This window comes from Onychostoma macrolepis, chromosome 16 (assembly GCF_012432095.1).
Source record: "Onychostoma macrolepis isolate SWU-2019 chromosome 16, ASM1243209v1, whole genome shotgun sequence".
Taxonomy (NCBI): Eukaryota; Metazoa; Chordata; class Actinopteri; order Cypriniformes; family Cyprinidae; genus Onychostoma; species Onychostoma macrolepis.
The window spans coordinates 1,576,237-1,596,186 of NC_081170.1; the positions used below are offsets into that span (position 1 = coordinate 1,576,237).

General features: G+C 35.6%; 2 protein-coding genes across 3 annotated transcripts in view; both read right to left on the reverse strand.

Moving 5' to 3' along the window:
- Window positions 1-636: 636 nt before the first annotated feature.
- On the reverse strand, window positions 637-13,859 carry LOC131522590 (transmembrane protease serine 6-like). Its single transcript, XM_058748190.1, has 10 exons — window positions 13,723-13,859; window positions 12,284-12,672; window positions 11,361-11,465; window positions 11,161-11,295; window positions 10,060-10,234; window positions 9,811-9,989; window positions 7,628-7,723; window positions 7,410-7,552; window positions 2,269-2,424; window positions 637-812 (listed from the first exon to the last, which is right to left on the reverse strand). The coding sequence occupies exons 5-10, from the start codon at window positions 10,218-10,220 to the stop codon at window positions 759-761; spliced, it is 789 nt and encodes a 262-aa protein (XP_058604173.1). The 5' UTR covers window positions 10,221-10,234; window positions 11,161-11,295; window positions 11,361-11,465; window positions 12,284-12,672; window positions 13,723-13,859; the 3' UTR covers window positions 637-758.
- Window positions 13,860-14,350: 491 nt separating this feature from the next.
- drd2l (dopamine receptor D2 like) overlaps window positions 14,351-19,950 on the reverse strand; it is a 25,685-nt gene continuing 20,085 nt past the window's right edge. Inside the window, exons 8-9 of one of the 2 annotated variants that reach the window (XR_009266573.1) lie at window positions 17,884-18,138; window positions 14,351-14,415 (exon numbers count right to left, since the gene is read on the reverse strand). Coding sequence is in view for 1 of the 2 variants with exons in the window: in XM_058748189.1 (XP_058604172.1) it covers window positions 17,942-18,138 (197 nt within the window). In the remaining variant the exon portion in view is untranslated. Of the gene's footprint in view, window positions 14,416-16,809; window positions 18,139-19,950 lie in introns of those variants that run through there. The other variant, XM_058748189.1, reaches the window with a different exon arrangement.

Genomic DNA, 19,950 nt, shown 5'->3' on the forward strand with positions numbered 1-19,950 from the left:
AGATATAAATTCAGAATTGTGAGAAAGTCAGTCAGAATTTTGAGTTCATATCTCAGAATTCTGAGGAAAAAAGTCACAACTCAAATTGAGAGATACAGTAAAAAGTTGCAATAAAATTGAGCTTCCATTCATGAGCATTCAGTAAATCAGAGACAGATATTGACAGCCTGATGACTCTATAGAGTCGGAGAACTCACCCGTGAAGATGCTGGTAAAGGCCTCTAAACCTGCGGCTTTATAAAGATGCCGATGTTCAACAACAATCCACAATCATGAAAGTTCAGAGTGCCTAGAGTCACACAAGCTCAGAAATATCAATGAGTCCCTGAAGGTCAATTACAAGACACAACATGACACTCCCAGCGGGTTACCTAGCAACAACAGCACATGCTCATTAATATTCATGAGCGGTCTTCTCCATATTATGTATAGGATGAGATGTTGACCAGGTCAGTGATGACTGCAGGACTCTGTCCAGAGTTTCCAGAAACATGATCAGATTCAAGCATCATGATGATGATCAGAGACAGTCAGAGTGAATCAGCTGAATAAACCACATTCCATTCATCACAACACACCCTTCTCTGAGCGTACGTGTCTCCAGTCACAGTCAGAACAAACCAGCCGCTCTGCATCTAAAGATCTTTTATTGCAGCCTTTGTTACACATGATATGCACTCTCACAAAGCTTTCAGCTATCAGTTATGAGATTAAAGCCTTGTACAATCTGTGTAATAATAATTAATGACACTGTTTTTTTAAAAGGGATCGCTCTGTGTGGTGACCGTCGAGAGGGACTCTTCGTTTTCATCCTGAAATCAATTAAAGAAATGTTAATGGATTTTAGACTTATTAATAAATGCATGCTGACATAATGCAAGGAATGTTCTGGGTTCAGATTGAAGTCTGAATAAAGGGTTTTGCACATATTTAATTAAAGTTATCGTGCACTGCAAAAATGATATGATCAGTAAGTCAAGTCAACATATTTTTTAAATTAACCAATTTCACTTTTTTTAAGTTACAATTTGTAAGTCAGTTTATTATAATTGACTTTATTAGAAATATTATAATTAGTGCTGTCAAACGATTAATCGCATCCAAAATAAAAGCTTCTGTTTACATAATATATGTGTGTGTACTGTGTATATTTATTAAGTATATATAAATACACAAACATACAGTATATATTTTGAAATATTACCATGTGTTTACATGTATATATTTATATTCATATATTTGATATTATATATAAATATATTTAATATGGAAACAACATTTTTCTTAAATATATACATGCATGGGTGTATATGTATACATACATAATAAATATACACAGTACATGTATATATTATGCAAACAAAAACTTTTATTTTGGATGTGATTAATCGCTTGACAGCACTAATTTATAATAATATATAATTATTTTAATTTATTAAAAGCTGAAATGACTTGCAGCCAATTTGATTATTCATAAAACTTTATAGCAACAACTAGAACTGAAGTTTTTAAGCTGAAGTCGGTGGAATTTCTCTGGTCGTATCAGGAGTTTAGTTGCTTTATTAGTTTATTTTACACAGTCAAGGTCGGTCAGTGATGGACTTTAGTTTCATGTTAATAAATAATGTGTACAGGTAAGGCTGTAAAATCTCAGGTCTCATTAGTTATGCATTAACTAACAATAACATTTGTTAGTATTTATTAATCTTTGTTTAACATTAAATAATAAAAATACAACTACTTATTGTTAGTTTATGTTACCTCAGGTCCATTAAATAGTATTAACATTTAAAAAATGATTTTTTATATGTATTAGTAAATGTTAAAATTAACATTAATTAAGATAGTTTATGTTAATGAATGCAGTGAACTAATGGAACCTTACTGTAAATGTTACCGAAGTCAAGTCACAGTTATTTATATAGTGCTTTGTGCAACACAGATTCTTTCAAAGCCGCTTCACAGAAACAAACTGGAAAATAACTGTTAATGTTGTAAAAAATCATTTATCATGATTGATTAATCAATTACAGCTGTAAACAGCTCTACAGAAGACAATAGAGTTCAATAACAGTGTTGATCCTGCAAAGTTCATATGCATAAAGTCCTGTGGTTTTAATGGTGTGTTTTATGCTGTTAGCGCATTACTGTAAATATCATTTTAGCTTGTTTTGACCGATATGGTTTGACTGTGGTAATCAGCCGGTGGATGTTTAATCTGAACCCGTAACACTCTCTGAGCAGCGTTGTGATGTGGTGTGTATTTACACTGATGTACTGATGAATCCAGTGCAGGAGCGGAGTGATTCTGCTGTAAACGCCGGGTTTATTGACTCGTCCACATCCTTCACCCCAACTCACCACACCGGCCAAACGCCAGTCACCCGCTTCACTCCGGCACACCAGAGGACCCCCGCTGTCTCCCTGAGCAAGAGACCAGAGATATGAGAAACACACACACACACACACACACAGAGACACACAAACACACACACACACACACAGAGACACACAAACACACACACACACACACACACACACGTGTGCATCTTTAAAGAATTACTAGTAACATTTTACTTAAGGGTTCCATTTATTAACATTAGTTAACTATAGCTTACATGAACTAACTACAGTTAATATTATTTAATGTTTTTGTGCTTACATGAATTAACAATGAATAGTTTCAGTAGTTTTAACAAGGGTTAATAAATACTATAACATTTATTGCTCATTATGTTACTTTTACAACTATAAGCAGTTGCATTTTTATTAACTAACATTAATAAGTTATTTTAGTGTTCTATTATAGTTTTATTTTTGTTTATTTTTAATTTAAATTTTATATTTTCTGTTGTTATTTTAATTTTAGGTAAATCTTTTGTTATATTATTTATTTATTTACTTTTTCAAATATGTTTATATAAGTTTTAGTTTTACCTTAGTTGTTTTAATACTTAAACTAAACAAAAATTTGAAATATTGCCTTGTCAGCTAGATAAAATAAAATAAGTTATATTTTAATAAGCTTTTTTATATTTTATTTTAAGTTAATTTTAAGTTATTAATTTTTTTGATTGTTATTTAATTCTTTAATAAATCTTTTATAATTATATATATATATATATATATGCGTATACATATATATATATATATACATATATATACACACACACACACACACACACACACACACACACACAAACACATATACATATATACAGTATCTCACAGAAGTGAGTACACCCCTCACATTTTTGTAAATATTTTATTATATCTTTTCATGTGACAACACTGAAGAAATGACACTTTGCTACAATGTAAAGTAGTGAGTGTACAGCTTGTATAACAGTGTAAATTTGCTGTCCCCTCAAAATAACTCGACACACAGCCATTAATGTCTAAACCGCTGGCCACAAAAGTGAGTACACCACTAAGTGAAAATGTCCAAATTGGGCCCAAAGTATCAATATTTTGTGTGGCCACCATTATTTTCCAGCACTGCCTTAACCCTCTTGGGCATGGAGTTCACCAGAGCTTCACAGGTTGCCACCGGAGTCCTCTTCCACTCCTCCATGACGACATCACAGAGCTGGTGGATGTTAGAGACCTTGCGCTCCTCCACCTTCCGTTTGAGGATGCCCCACAGATGCTCAATAGGGTTTAGGTCTGGAGACATGCTTGGCCAGTCCATCATCTTTACCCTCAGCTACTTTAGCAAGTGTTTGGGGTCGTTATCATGTTGGAATACTGCCCTGCGGCCCAGTCTCCGAAGGGAGGGGATCGTGCTCTGCTTCAGTATGTCACAGTACATGTTGGCATTCATGGTTCCCTCAATGAGCTGTAGCTCCCCAGCAGCACTCATGCAGCCCCAGACCATGACACTCCCACCACCATGCTTGACTGTAGGCAAGAAGACACACTTGTCTTTGTACTCCTCACCTGGTTGCCGTCACACACGCTTGACACCATCTGAACCAAATAAGTTTATCTTGGTCTCATCAGACCACAGAACATGGTTCCAATAATCCATGTCCTTAGCTTGTCTTCAGCAAACTGTGCATTCTTGTGCATCATCTTTAGAAGAGGCTTCCTTCTGGGACGACAGCCATGCAGACCAATTTGATGCAGTGTGCGGCGTATGGTCTGAGCACTGACAGGCTGACCCCCACCCCTTCAACCTCTGCAGCAATGCTGGCAGCACTCATACATCTATTTCCCAAACACAACCTCTGGATATGACGCTGAGCACGTGCACTCAACTTCTTTGGTCGACCATGGCGAGGCCTGTTCTGAGTGGAACCTGTCCTGTTAAACTGCTGTATGGTCTTGGCCACCGTGCTGCAGCTCAGTTTCAGGGTCTTGGCAATCTTCTTATAGCCTACGCCATCTTTATGTAGAGCAACAATTCTTTTTTTCATATCCTCAGAGAGTTCTTTGCCACGAGGTGCCATGTTGAACTTCCAGTGACCAGTATGAGAGAGTGAGAGCGATAACACCAAATTTAACACAACATGCTCCCCATTCACACCAGAGACCTTGTAACACTAACGAGTCACATGACACCGGGAAGAGAAAATGGCTAATTGGGCCCAATTTGGACATTTTCACTTAGGGGTGTACTTACTTTTGTGGCCAGCGGTTTAGACATTAATGGCTGTGTGTTGAGTTATTTTGAGGGGACAGCAAATTTACACTGTTATACAAGCTGTACACTCACTACTTTACACTGTAGCAAAGTGTCATTTCTTCAGTGTTGTCACATGAAAAGATATAATAAAATATTTACAAAAATGTGAGGGGTGTACTCACTTCTGTGAGATACTGTATATGTGCATATATATATATATTAGGGGTGGGCGATATTGCAAAAATATCATATCACGATTTTATCACGATTCTTTGTCATGTTGGTTTTACTATTTTGTCTGAGCAGTGCAGCCAAAATAGCTTCCCTGTTATAAAGACAAAGCCTTTCAAGGTAACAAAATATAAAAAAGAATGGTGGATATTTAGGCCAAAGTGGACGAAGATTAAAATCTTTGTCATTATTTTATCTTTGTTATTAAAAATAATAACAAAGATACACATTACAAATACACATAATATACAAATAAAACAAACAGTGCTTTATTTTCAGGTACAATAGGCATATTTAGCAGGAGCATTCAAGAAACTGAATGAACAAATATAAAAATAAAACACTATATAGATTGATTCCTATTAAAGCAGCTGTATCTATTTTTTTTCTGTCAAGAGTAGTGAGTTAGTTTTTTTGTTTTAACATTAAAGAATACAAATTCTGTCATCTGTCTGTCGATTCTGTCATAGTGTTTTATATTTACACCTTCATTTACTCATTCAAAATTAGTTTTAAACCTGAATTAGTTTCTTTCTTCTGCTGAACATAAATGCTATTTTGAAGAACGTGGAAAACCAAACAGTTGCTGGTCCACAGTGACTTCCATAGTATTTTTTTTAGTATCTAAATTCAACGTGGACCCGCAACTGTTTGGTTACCCACATTCTTCAAAATATCTTCTTTTGTGCTCAGCACAAGAAAGAAATTAATACAGGTTTGGGAAAACATGTGAGTGACAGTCTTTAATGACAGTCGGCAACATGTTTTGTACTGTCCCTTTAAGACCTGCACACAACTAATATACAGGCACGTATCCATTTGTTTGAACTGTCTACCTTCATTTTAGACATAACCAACTGAGTCTATGACAGTATTAGCGCAAAAGATAACTTAGTTCAGTGATCAGGCGCTGTTAGACAGGCTTTTTAGTGCGCGCGCTTTGGGTGTACGGGCTCAGAAAAAGCGCACGTCAGACCAGCGCGTGAATGAAACGTTTAACCGGCAAGGCTTTAAAACACACGCAAATAATGTACTTTTGTGATTGCGAAGAAGTGCAGTGTCCCATGAGTGTAACTCTACCACTGAGTTAACACTGATGTGAATGTATGTGGCATTATACAGTATATTGATACGGAGGCACCAAAACTGCAGCTGACAGAATGTGCGCTGTAGTACAATACTACGATATTTCTCCAGAAGCAGATTGTGGAGACCTTTTTATCGTCCACGATCAAAAATCATCATATCGCACACCCCTAATATATATATATATATATATATATATATATATATATATATATACACACATACATATATAAGTTAAAATAATAACCCTGTAAAGTAACAAATGTATTGCTTCTTGTTAGTTAATGTTAGTTAACTAACATTACAATAACTAGCCTTAACTAATGGGTCCCTATTGTAAAATGTACATTTCACAGAAAAACAACAATTCTGTCATCATTTTCTCACCCTCATAATGTTTCATGTTATTTTGCATCATGAGCTCCGCCTGAGCTCTCAGATCTCATTTATTTCAAATTTAGCAGGTCAAGATGCATCAGACGTGACACAGTTTTACATCACAACATCAAGCGTGAAGCGAAGGGTCTCGATGACCCTGTATCTGATTCGAGTGCAACTGAAAATGAGATTTCAGACAATGACAGAGACAGGAGGACTTTCAGCGAATCTTAGAAAGCTGTTACAGGACTCCAGAAGGCCTGAAATAGTGCTGTGCATGAACATTTTACAGTCTTTTTTAAATGTTTTGTTCCAAAGAAGAAAAACAAAAGGATTGGAATGACATGGATGAGTAAATAATAGGGCTGCCCCCTACTAGTCGACTAACCGTTAGACCAAAATTTTATTAGTTGCTTAGTCGCAGAAAAAAAAAAATCCACACTGGCAAAGACATGCAGATTGTGCTGGTCCAAATAAGAGTAATACATCTTTCAAATCTGTAAAGACGTTTATTTGTGTGCACTCACAATTACAACAAAACATTGCGCTTTTGTAAAATAACGAAAGTTAATGAAAATAATGACACTTTCTGCCGTCTCGATCTCTGTGAACCTGAGCGCGAAACTCTTTGTATGCTTGCCTCACAGACATAAAAATATATCTATAGAGAGTGAAATGTCTACTTTCAAATAAACCAATTCAAATGGAAAACTCAGATTATGTAATCCGATGACGAGTCAGTGTCGCCGACTTCATCTCTTATACCAAAAAACAAAGAAAGCACTAGTTTATCAAATTTGTAAAATGTTAATGCAATCTCCTTACTGTTTTTCACTGACATTCACAATCATTACTTCTGCGGTGTGCCGTGGCAAGCTTTATGCATGCGCTTATTAGGTTATGTGGGCAATTTAAGGCTTACTATAATTATTTAAATGGTTTATTAATAAACGTGCGATTAGTCGACTAATGCTTAAAACGAACAACTTCTACTTGACCAGAAAAATCCTTAGTCGAGGGCAGCCCTAGTAAATAATGACAGAATGATCGTTTTCAAGCAAGCTGTCCCTTTAATGCATGTGGATACCTGACAGGAGTCCACTCCTCCCTCCATAACGCCGGCGCAAAGCATTCTGGGAGTGAGCTGTGAGCCGTACACATAGGGCTGTGAGCAGACGGCCTGATCGATCAGCTGAACCGAAGCCTGCCTCAGGTGTGACGACACAGACCCTGTGAGAGCACCGAAGCACATGAATGGATGAACGCACCTTCAGGATGCTGTGAACGCCTCAGAAACGCTCTCACCTCCTTCCCGTGTGTAACCCCAGCCCGTCACCCAGCAGGACGATCCCGGAGGAAAAGACTCTCTCAGACGGGGCAAACAAACGGGTCTCACGCCGTCTAAACCACACACAACACAGAGGCATATGTGAGCCGTGCTGGCAAAACGAGTCAGAATGCTCACAGTCTAATTTTGAGCTACAGACAAAAAAAGAGAAAAATGTTGAATTTCAGGTTTTCACAAAAATTAGTTGCTCCAAATAGTAATTAAGGTCCGTGTAACGGATGGAAAATCAGAATAATCATGTTTTATATTTGTTCAAAAATCTTATTCGGATGCAACAACCTAAACTTGTAGTATTGAAAATGTATTATCTGTTTGTGAGGTATTTGAAGAAAAAAAAATTATGTTTACACGGACCAGTTAAACATCTGAAATAGTGCTGTCAAAAGATTAATCGCGATTAATTGCATTCAAAATAAAAGTTTTTGTTCATATAATATATGTGTATGAACTGTGTATATTTATTATGTCTATATAAATGCACACATATGCATATATATATATTTAAGAAAAATATGTTATGCTTATATATTAAATATATTTATATATAATACCAATTACATGAATATAAATATATGTAGATACATGTAAAATATTGTATACACAGTACACAAACATATATTATGTAAACAAAAACGTTTATTTTGTATGCGATTAATCGTTTGACAGTACTAATAAATTATCTTTTTTGCAGTGATTGAACTGCTTTTGTAGTTTTAATAATCAATTTATTTGTAATGAACACACAGAAGTGATTTTTTATATTTAATTACTTATTTTTCTTACTTGAATGCTTTTGTTTAGATGTGAAATGAAAAAAAGTTATGCACTATGCCTATTTGTTTCTTATATTTGTTCTACTGTTGTTGTTTGCATCTGTTCTTATTTTTAATAACAAAGATCAAATAAAAAATGGCTGTATTGTGATTATTAATATAATCACAATAAACAAAAAACTAGGTGATTTTGCTTTGGAACGTTCAAAAAAATTAAACTTGATTTTTCTCAGAACTGACTTTGCTGACTTCGTCGACTTCAAACGGGTCTTGAAGGTCTTTTAATGTAGAATGAAAATTTTTTATTTTTTATTTTATTTGCTCATTGTGACTCATTGTGCCAGCAAAGGTGACATATATTAAAAAACCTGCCTGCCTAAAGTGATATCTAAGAGTGAATTCCTGATATGTAATGAGAAAGAATGTAGGATAGTACTTGATTTTATCCATCAAGAATTGATTGGATGGCGAATTGCCTCTATATTGATAAAGTTATTACATTTGATTAACAAAAATACTGTTTAGAATAGCATGCACAATAAGGGCTGCTCATACAGAACACATTATTGCATTCTACTGCATTGTTTTTCCTTTTATTTTCTATGTAAACATGAGCTGGATGGACGTGTTTGACTACTGAACTCACGTCTTGTGTCTTTTGAAGCATGCAAAACTAAATAGAGTCCGTTTACATGGAATATATTTCCATGTATTTTAAGGAATAGTTCACCCAAAAATGAAAATGTGCCCAAAATGCCCTCACCCTCAGGCCATCTGAGATGTAGATAAGTCACTGTCTCAGCAATGGATGCTCTGCAGTGAATGGGTGCCGTCAGAATGAGAGTCCAAACAGCTGATAAAAACATCACAATAATCCACAGCACTCCAGTCCATCAGTTAACATCTGGAGAAGACAAAACCTGAAACATCCAGCATTAAGACGGTTTTAACTCAAATACCATTGAGTCCATAATCCATAATAACGCTTCCTCCAGTGAAGAAGTGTTCTGGTCTGAATCAGGAGAGAAATCTGCAAAACAAGCCAAAACAGCTCTAAACAAATATGTGGCTGGATTTTGATGTGAGAGACACCAGCAGATGCACTTTTTCACTGGAAGAAGGACTAGACTTGCATTTTAGTTCAAAGCGTCTTAATGCTGGATTTGTTTCAGCTTTTGTCTTCTCCAGATGTTAACTGATGGACTGGAGTGGTATGGATTATTTATCAGCTGTTTGGACTCTCAATCTGACGGCACCCATTCACTGCAGAGCATCCATTGCTGATGCAATGACACATTTCTACAAATCTGATGAAGAAACTACATCTGCATAATTAGTTTCATTGACATTTGCAAGAGTGAACTCACCTCCCATCTCTATCTCTGTCTTTGTGTGCAGCAGACACAGGTCGTAGTCGTTGTTGTCCAGTGAGAATCGAGGATGCGAGTTTATCTGCAGTGTTTGGTAGCGTTTTCCCTGAGACAGATCTGAGACGCTCACGGTATCAACCACCACGATCCAGTCCGACTCCAGCTTCATGTTATATCTGCCAAACGAGACGAACACAGAGATGAGCGGCGTGAGAATCGCGTCAGCGTCTGTCGTCTCATACTCACTGTATGAAGCAGTGTGCGGCAGTGATGACCCAGCGTGGGCTGACGATGGCTCCTCCACACACGTGTTTGCCCCGATACTGTAAACTGGTCTGCCAACCCCACTGACCCTTCACAGCCTCCGTACCACCGACAATACGCGACCCATGAGACCCAGCGTTCATTGCTGCGGAGCAATCTGGGCAACAAAGACCAGGTAAATGGAGTTAACTTGGACAGGAAGAGAGCATGTTGTGAAATACACTGCAAAAAAAGGCTTGTCTTACTTATATAAATATTTTATTCTTAAATTAAGATGCATTTACTAGATAAGCAAAATGACATGAGATATTTGTGACTCTGGAGCACAAAAGCAGTCATAAGCAGCACAGCTATATTTGTAGCAATAGCCAACAATACATTGTATGGGTCAAAATGATCATTTTTCCTTTTATGCCAAAAATCATTAGGATATTAAGTAAAGATCGTGTTCCATGAAGATATTTTGTAAACTTCCTACCGTAAATATATCAAAACTTAATTTTTGATTATTAATATGCATTGCTAAGTACTTCATTTGGACAACTTTAAAGGAGATTTTCTCAATATTTAGATTTTTTTGCACCCTCAGATTCCAGATTTTCAAATAGTTGTATCTCAGACAAATATTGTCCGATCATAACAAACCATACATCAATGGAAAGATTATTTATTCAAAGAATGGACCCTTATGACTGGTTATGTGGTCCAGGGTCACATATTATGTTATTATAGGCCTATTATATTATTATAAAAAATGTAATTGTTCTGCATGATTTTTAAAAAATATATTTTTAATAGAATTTCTTGGTAACACAGCACTGTAAAAAAACAAAAAATGGTTTTCTCAGGTAACCTAAAATGTGCATCATTTAGTTATATCAAGGGTCAAATCACATATAAATAGCACATTAAAGTTAAAAGTTGCACACTTTTTTTGTGAGTGTGCCTGTACAGGTCTGGTATAAAGAAAGTTTTTGCTCAGGTGGTCAAAATGTCTGTCCAATTGAGAAAAGTTTTGCTGAGCAAGAAAATAATTGGAGGCAACATCGCATATGACATCATCTTTAAGTATGCATAACGTACCCGAGGGAATGCTGACCGTGTCATTGGCTGGATATTTGACAGAATAGAAGGGCGCTGGAGAGACGGTGCAGTTCTGTGAGCCGCCAGCAGGGGGCTCAATGTCTCGCTCTTTGTTTGGAAAACACACGAACTTCACTAAAGAAGAAAAGCATCGAGTTATCCGTCTGTTTCCATTGGATTATGAGTGTAACTGATGTTACCTGTGACGGCGATGCAGAGAGTGAGGATGATGAAGGTGGGGATGAGGGTCGTAATTAACGCCAGACGTGACGGACATGATGAACAGAGTCTGATCCCAGAGACATCTGTGATGAGAAAACACAAGAGTTTGGGAATTAAAACTTGAATAATTAATCTATCTATCTATCCATCCTTCCACCCATCTACCCACCCATCGTTCTATCGTTATCTATCTATCTGTCTATCTATCTGTCTATCTATCTATCTATCTATCTATCTATCTATCTATCTATCTATCTATCTATCTATCTATCTATCCATTCATCCATCTATCTATCTATCTATCTATCTATCTATCTATCTATCCATTCATCCATCTATCTATCTATCTATCTATCTATCTATCTATCTATCTATCTATCTATCTATCTACCCACCCATCGTTCTATCGTTATCTATCTATCTATCGATCTATCTATCTATCTATCTATCTATCTATCTATCTATCTTTTCGTCCATCCATCCATCCATCCATCTATCTATCTATCTATCCATCCATCGTTCTATCTATCTATCTATCTATCTATCTATCTATCTATCTGTCTATCTATCTATCTATCTATCCGTCCATCCATCCATCCATCCATCCATCTATCCATCCATCGTTCTATCTATCTATCTATCTATCTATCTATCTATCTATCTATCTATCTATCTATCTACTCACCCATCGTTCTATATATCCATCCATCCATCCACCCACCCATAATTCTATCTATCTATCTATCTATCTATCTATCTATCTATCTATCTATCTATCTATCTATCTATCTATCTGTCCATCCATCCATCTATCTATCTATCTATCTATCTATCTATCTGTCCATCCATCCATCTATCTATCTATCTATCTATCTATCTATCTATCTATCTATCCTCTCACCCGTCTCGTCTGTAGAGGGGTTTTTGGAGTCCTGTATGCTGATCTCTTCATCTGTGGCTGTGGTTTTAGGGTCAGTGAGGGCGGATGAGTCTCTCAGGAGGGTTTAACAGATGAGGCATCAGTGCTGATAGCGAGTACGGGGCCAGTTCAGAGACGCCCAGCAGGTGCACACAGCCAGCAGAGACCATCGAGGCACTTCCTGTTCCGCACAGAGCCTGAGTAACGGGGCTCTTCGATGCAGATCCAGGAATCAGTATGAGCGGCGAGTCCGTCATCACTGGAGCCGTGAGCAGAGGAAGAGCCGTGTTTAAGAGTGCCGGACAGGTGCATGATGGGAAGGTCTGCAAAGGCTCACAGCTGTCCTTCGCCGGGCTGATGTTATAGAAACCCTAAACGTAAGGTCAAAGGTCAGTCAGTCATCAAGCATGGACAGACTCTGTAGACTGTTTTCACATTTTCGAGCTGACACAACTAAATTAGTTAAAAGGTCTAGTAAGATACTGTTATTAGAAACTGAAACATCAACTTAACCAAAATATCAAATAAACCATCTTGCACTGGGAGAATTTTTTGCATGATGGTCACTTGACTTATTTAGTTTTGATCTGATAAGCAGCTAATTTTGTTACCAAGACAATAAAAAAATTAAAAGATAAAGGAAAAGTATGCAATTATTTCTGCAATATTAAAATTAAGTATTTATTTTAATTCAGTAAGCTACAAAACATGCAACATGCATTAAAAAAAACAATAAATTTAAAAATTTAAAAATAAATAAATAAAAATAAGTAATATTTCAGCACCCCAAGTGTTACCAAACAGTACTGCAAAAATAGTGATTGTTTTCAAACAGTTTCCCTGAACACTCCCCCAGTCTGCCATTGGTCAGTTAAACAGATAGTCCCGCCCCCAAACTCACACCATTGGTTGAGACCCTTTTCGCAGATGCATTTACTATCATCGTAAATTTTGCAACATTTTCTCAATATCTCACAATATTTTTTTCTCTTTTGGAAAGTCACAGAAATACTAGAATGGATTTTATTCTTTTGCTATTGGATACATATCTTCTGTTGAATACAAAAAATTTTTTTTGAAGAATATTGCCAACCAAACAGCTGACGGTACCCATTGACTTCCATAGTCTTTTTTCCCTGCCATGGATACCAATGGGTACCGTTAACTGTTTGAGTGCCAACATTCTTCAGATTATCTTCTATTGTGTTCAACAGAAGAAAAAAACTCAAAGGTTTGGAATGACATGAGGGTGAATAAATGGGTCCCTTTAAGCAAGACATGAAAAAGTATTTAATGACACACATCACCTCTACATAGTGCATATGCTACAGCTTCTTTTCAGTGAATGCAAACTCGCAGCAGCAGCTTCTTGAAGACGTTTTGATGAATTGTTACAAAGATCAAGACGCTTTTGTCCTTACCTGGGCACAAGCCATCGTTAGTGTCAGCTCATGCATTCAAAGACACGAGGCCATTCTTCTCTTCCGCTCCAACAATAGAAGACACTTGAATAATGTAAGTCCAAAAACCTGAGATAAGCATCAACAGAGGAAGAGCCGAGGCGCAGTGCGCTGCATACTCCATCCGTTCAATCCGCTGCGATGCTCGGCCTGCTTCATTGTGTTTCACCTCGCCTGCTCCCTTCCTCGTCTATTTCAACAGCATGGGTTTGCATTCAGTGTAAAGCTTCAGCTGGAGTCTCGGGAAGTTTATGAAGAGCGTTCTGGCTGTAACGGATAGGCTAATGAAAAATGCATGCTGATTATTGTTAGACGGGGTCAGAGTTGAGCAACTGAGAGTAAGATATACTGCGACCGACAGGTCACAAAACAACAGGGAGCCAGTGACTCAGCATGAGGGTTAATGACTGCTGCCGGTTAACAATCATTTATACTTCACATCAGATGCATTGATCACCAGTGGCTGATTTGCACATTTGTATAAAGACTTTTAGGTATGTATATGTATATGAGGTGAGCTCGCATGGAAAATGTGTGCATGTGTGTTTATGCGGTTAAGCTGTGAATCCTGTTTCACCCCAGGAGGGTTTTTACCTGCGATCGCATTACAGGATCGAACTGTGAGGTGCTGGAAGTCAACAGGAGACCTGCAATCTGTAATGAGAGCAGTTAGATCGAAAACAAGATTAAAGCAACTCAGTTAAGACGTCAGATTACACTAACGGACGAGGGACGGCAAACAAATAAGAAACCGGAGATTCAAAGTCCTCAGGCTGCTTTAAAAGGTCACAGCAGTTAATACAGTTAACTCAAATTAAAACCATTAAAAAATAGGTTACTTTAAATAAAATAAGAAAAAAAAATTTAAATTTTTTTACTTTCAGCTAGTTGCCAAGGCATTTCTCATTTTCATTCAGTTTAACATAATGTACAAAAATAATAAACTAAAACTGAAATAAAATCAACTAAAAAGTAAAACACCAAAAATTTATAAAACATTATTAGTGTCTTAATGATACTAAAATAATACTGTAACACTTCAGTATTGTTTTATTATCATTGAGACAGTTATTAGGGTTAACTAAACCCGAAACTAAAATTAAAACCATTAAAAAACATTTTCATGACTTGAAATAAATGTTAACTGAAATTAAATAAAATATTAAAAACTTCATTTCATGTAGTTTCCATGGCAACATTTCCCATTATAATTTAGTTAATCTTGGTGTACTAAAATAACTAAAACTAAAAATTAAAAATTAATTAAAAAAAAACGACAAAAAAAAAATCCTAAAAGTTTGACTTAAATTAAAATGAAAAGATAAAATATTAACAAAAACTATAAAAAAAAAAAAAAAATCTCAATGATACTAAAATACCACTCATACATATATCATATATAGTATCATTAAAATACTATATTTTTTTAAGTTTTTATTCATTTTAGTTATTTTAATACATTAACTTAAACTACATGGAAATGAGAAATCTTGCTGAGCTAAAATAAATATGTTTTATGCAATAATTTTTAAAGCAAATGTATGCAGTCATAATTTAGTTTTTCATGACATATTTTCTACCTTGAATCTAATGCCTATATAGACAAAACCTGTTCCGAAAGGTAGATGCCTTCTAAGATATCTTATTTTTGCCCAAAATGAGCCAAAATGGATTTAATTCCTCAAGAAATGAGCCCTTTAAGAGACGATGCATCTATAATTGGAAGGTTTTTAAATATTTGAACATTATCGAGTCATGTTATAGTGGACAAAAATCTCAATACTGTACATTTACATCATGTTATTTACAGCATACAGTACAGATTCAGAGCTTCAGCATAACGTCACGTTAGATTGCGCTTTCTTAGAGATGCAAAATGTGTTTGGAGTGTTTATTTCCTCTGGAGTCGGTGAGCATCAGTATATCTTATATCAGCACTAGAGATAACACTGAATTATTCAGTCCAAAACATTCCACTTAAAATCCATTAGACGAGAGCTTTACTCTGTGAACTGTAGCTTTAATTTGCACATTTTATGACAGGAAAATTGACCTGCTCCGAGGATAACAACTTGATTTAAAAGTATAGTTCATCCATAAATCATAATTCTGCCCATCATTTAGTCACCCTCATGTCATTCAAACCTGTACCTGTATTCAAACCTGAGTTTCTTTCTTCTGTGAAAAGCAGATGGAAATGTTTAGGAGAATGTTTGAGCTTCTGTTTTTGATACAGTGAAAATGAACAGTGATTTATATGGCCAAACTCCAAAAAGCACAAAAAACACCATTCATTTAACAGAAAAGAGTCCATATATCTTATTTATAAAGTCTTCTGAAGTTATACATTTTTTTTAAATAAAAAAAGGTAATTGCAACTTTTTATCTCAAAATTCTAAAAAAAAATAAACAAAAAAACAATTGTGTGACAAACTCAGAATTGCGAGACAAAAGCAAAATTGTGAGATATAAAATCAGAATTGTGAGACAAACAGAATTGCGGCATATAAAGTCAGAATCACAAGACAAACACAAAATTGTGAGACAATTTCAGAACTGCAGGACAAACGCAGAATTGTGAGATATGAATTAGAATTGCAAGAAAAACTCAGAATTGCAAGATATAAAGTCAGAATTGCGAGATATAAATCAGAATTGCGAGACAAACAGAATTGCAAGACAAACACAGAATTGCGAAATATAAATCAGAATTGCGAGACATACGCAGAATTGCGAAACAAATCAGAATTGCATGGACATACAAAGAATTGCGAGCTACAGTATGAATCAGAATTGCGAGACAAACTCAGAATTGCGAGATATAAATCCGAATTGCGAGACAAACTCAGAATTACAAGACAAACTCAGAATTACAAGACAAACTCAGAATTCGAGATATAAATCAGAATTGCGAGACAAACTCAGAATTGCGAAACAAACTCAGAATTCCGAGATATAAATCAGAATTGCGAGACAAACTCAGAATTGCGAGATATAAAGAAGAATTGCGAGAGACAAACTCAGAATTGCAAGATATAAATCAGAATTGCGAGCTACAGTATGAATCAGAATTGTGAGATATAAATCAGAATTGCGAGACAAACTCAGAATTGCGAAACAAACTCAGAATTGCGAGATATAAATCAGAATTGCAAGATATAAATCAGAATCAAGAGACAAATTCAGAATTGTGATATAAATCAGAATTGCGAGACAAACTCAGAATTGCGAGATATAAATCAGAATTGCATGGACAAACAAAGAATTGCGAGCTACAGTATGAATCAGAATTGCGAGATATAAATCAGAATTGCGAGACAAACTCAGAATTGCGAAACAAACTCAGAATTGCGAGACAAATTCAGAATTGTGAGATATAAATCAGAATTGCGAGATATAATGAAGAATTGCAAGACAAACTCAGAATTGCAAGATATAATGAAGAATTGCGAGACAAACTCAGAATTGTGAGATATAAAGAAGAATTGCGAGACAAACTCAGAATTGCGAGACAAACTCAGAATTGCAAGATATAAATCAGAATTGCAAGATATAAATCAGAATCACGAGACAAATTCAGAATTGTGAGATATAAATCAGAATAGCAAGCCAGAAAGTCAGAATAGCAAAACAAATGCAGAATTGCGAGACAAACGCAGAATTGTGAGATAAAAAAACAGAATTGAGACAAACGCAAAATTGCAAGACATAGATCAGAATTGTGAGATAGAAAGTCAGAATTGCGAAACAAATGCAGCATATTGTGAGATATAAAGTAAGAATTGCGTGGCGAAAACAAATAAACAGAATTCCAATTTGTAAACTCAGAATTCTGAAAAAAAAGTCAGAACTGCAACATTTAAACCAGGAATTTCGAGAAAGTAAGTAAGAATATCCCTACATCTATGATCGTTTTCGCTTAAACACATCATGATTGTGTTTCACAAAAAAACTAAAATAATACAGGTTTGGACATGAAGGCAGCAAATGATGACAAAATGTTGATTTCTAGACAAGCTACTCCTTTAAAAACACATTAATGTCACAGTACTGTAACACCGGTTTCAGACAATCAGTTCCACAAACAAAGCCTTTTCAAGCAGCTCATCTTGTCTTTGTCACCGTGTCATCTTGACAAATGTCTGGAGCTTCTTTTGTTCAGTAAATCCCCAGCCGTCTGTCAGCAGTGCAGGATTTTAATGAAGGCCTTGCGGAACTCGATGTTGAAGGTGGTGTAGATGACGGGGTTGACGGCGCTGTTGAGGTAACCCAGCCACGTGACGGCGCTGTAGAGCGACGGAGAGATGCAGCAGCTGCCGCAGTGAGCCTTCAGAACGTGCGTCAAGAAGAAAGGAAGCCAGCAGATGATGAAGACGCCTGCGGAGAACACAAGCATCACAGAGAGACGAGTGAACACAACGTCAACCGCAACCTCTGCAGCTCTGGATAAATCGCCACCTTGGAATTACAAGTTTCCATCTGCATTTTCAAAGTTTTTGCATTCCATAGACTTTCCCACATGAAAACATACTATAGTGTTTTTGTACTATACTATAGTAAAGTACTTGAATTAATTTGTTGTGGTAATTCTATAGATGCTGTGGTAATATAACAACTATAGTAATATAAACAAATTACTTTACCCAATACTGTACTAAGTTTTCTACAACTATATCCTAGGGTATATTATACTACAATACACTAGTTTACTGTAGTAAAAACTAAAGTAGTATTTATTACAGTTTATCAGTTCACTATACAGTATGCTGTAGCATTCATTAACAAAGTGTTGTAAATACTATAATACATACAGTATAATACACTTGGTTCAAAAACAGTGTAGTATTTACTATAAATTGCTATAGTATTTTTCCATGTGGGTTTGTAGATAGAACCCTTTTTGTTTTCTAAAAAAAGGCCCAAAATGTACACAGCTTACAAAAGAAACATCACATAATGTAAATAAGTTGTCACAGAATATGTGAATAACTCCATTTTGACAAAAATGTATAATATAATTCCAAGGTGACGAAATGCATCTGCTAAAAAATTAATTTAAATGTGTTTGTAGAATTTTGAAACAATTCTCACTTAGAAATATATTTTAAAAATTTATTAAAATTAAAAATGGTGAAATAGGGCTGGGCAATATGGCAAAAAATTACGATTTTTTTTTCAGAATGTTTGACCGATTCTCGTTAAAAAAACAAAAAAAACAAATTACGATTTTTAACTTGAAAATATAACTACAACATGATTCAAGTAACTTGTTCTTTATTAATCCTCTAGTTACAGTAAATTCTATTCCAAGTGCAGCACACATGAAGTTGTCAACATGATGTAAATCACTTGTTAAATGTCTTCGCAGAAAAGATGCATGAACTTCAACTACATCTTACAAGTACAAACTTGTCTTATACATATTATATGCATATGAGGAAAATGCTTTAAATAATCTCAAAAGACAAGGTAATTCAAATTCTAAGTGACTGAAGGTATAACACAAGTAGACTATTATTAACTATAAATGTTCTGTAAAAACAATGAACAGCAGCTTTCAGTCTGTCACCATGATGCAAACATGAAATATCAGACATACAGTAGTAGTCCTTTACAGGTTTTTAATTTGATTGCGCTGTTTTTGCGCTACATGGAGCGTTTGACTGTTGCGCTCGCGTCTCATGCAGCGCCTGCATTAAAACGCTTTCTAAAAACACTGCGCCCAAGATAAAAGAAGTTCACTCCCATCTTCTTGCATGTTTTTCTGCGTCGCATCTTTATCAACACAAAAGCGCATTCTGTGTGAACAGCGTCTAGCGATATATTCTACTTACGGTCCTTCACTGAATGCGGTTAGTCACGTGCGGTTGGATCGTTCTTTTCTCTTTACTGTTATCATTAGCATATTGTCAAAGTGTCTAATTATAACATTTGGTAATATTTCTATTCAAAATCGCAATTCCTCGATTTCTAAAAAATAAAATCGTGGCAATATATTCAAATCAAATTAATTGATAAAATCGGAAAAATCGCCCAACCCTACAAAGTAATACATCAAACATGAAAGTAAAAAAAAAACTTAATAGTATTTTTTTTTTTTTTTTGTGGTGAAAACAAAAAAACTGAATTGTGAGAACTCAGAATTAAAAAAAAAAAACCACAATTCTGAAAAAAAAAAAAAAAAATTGT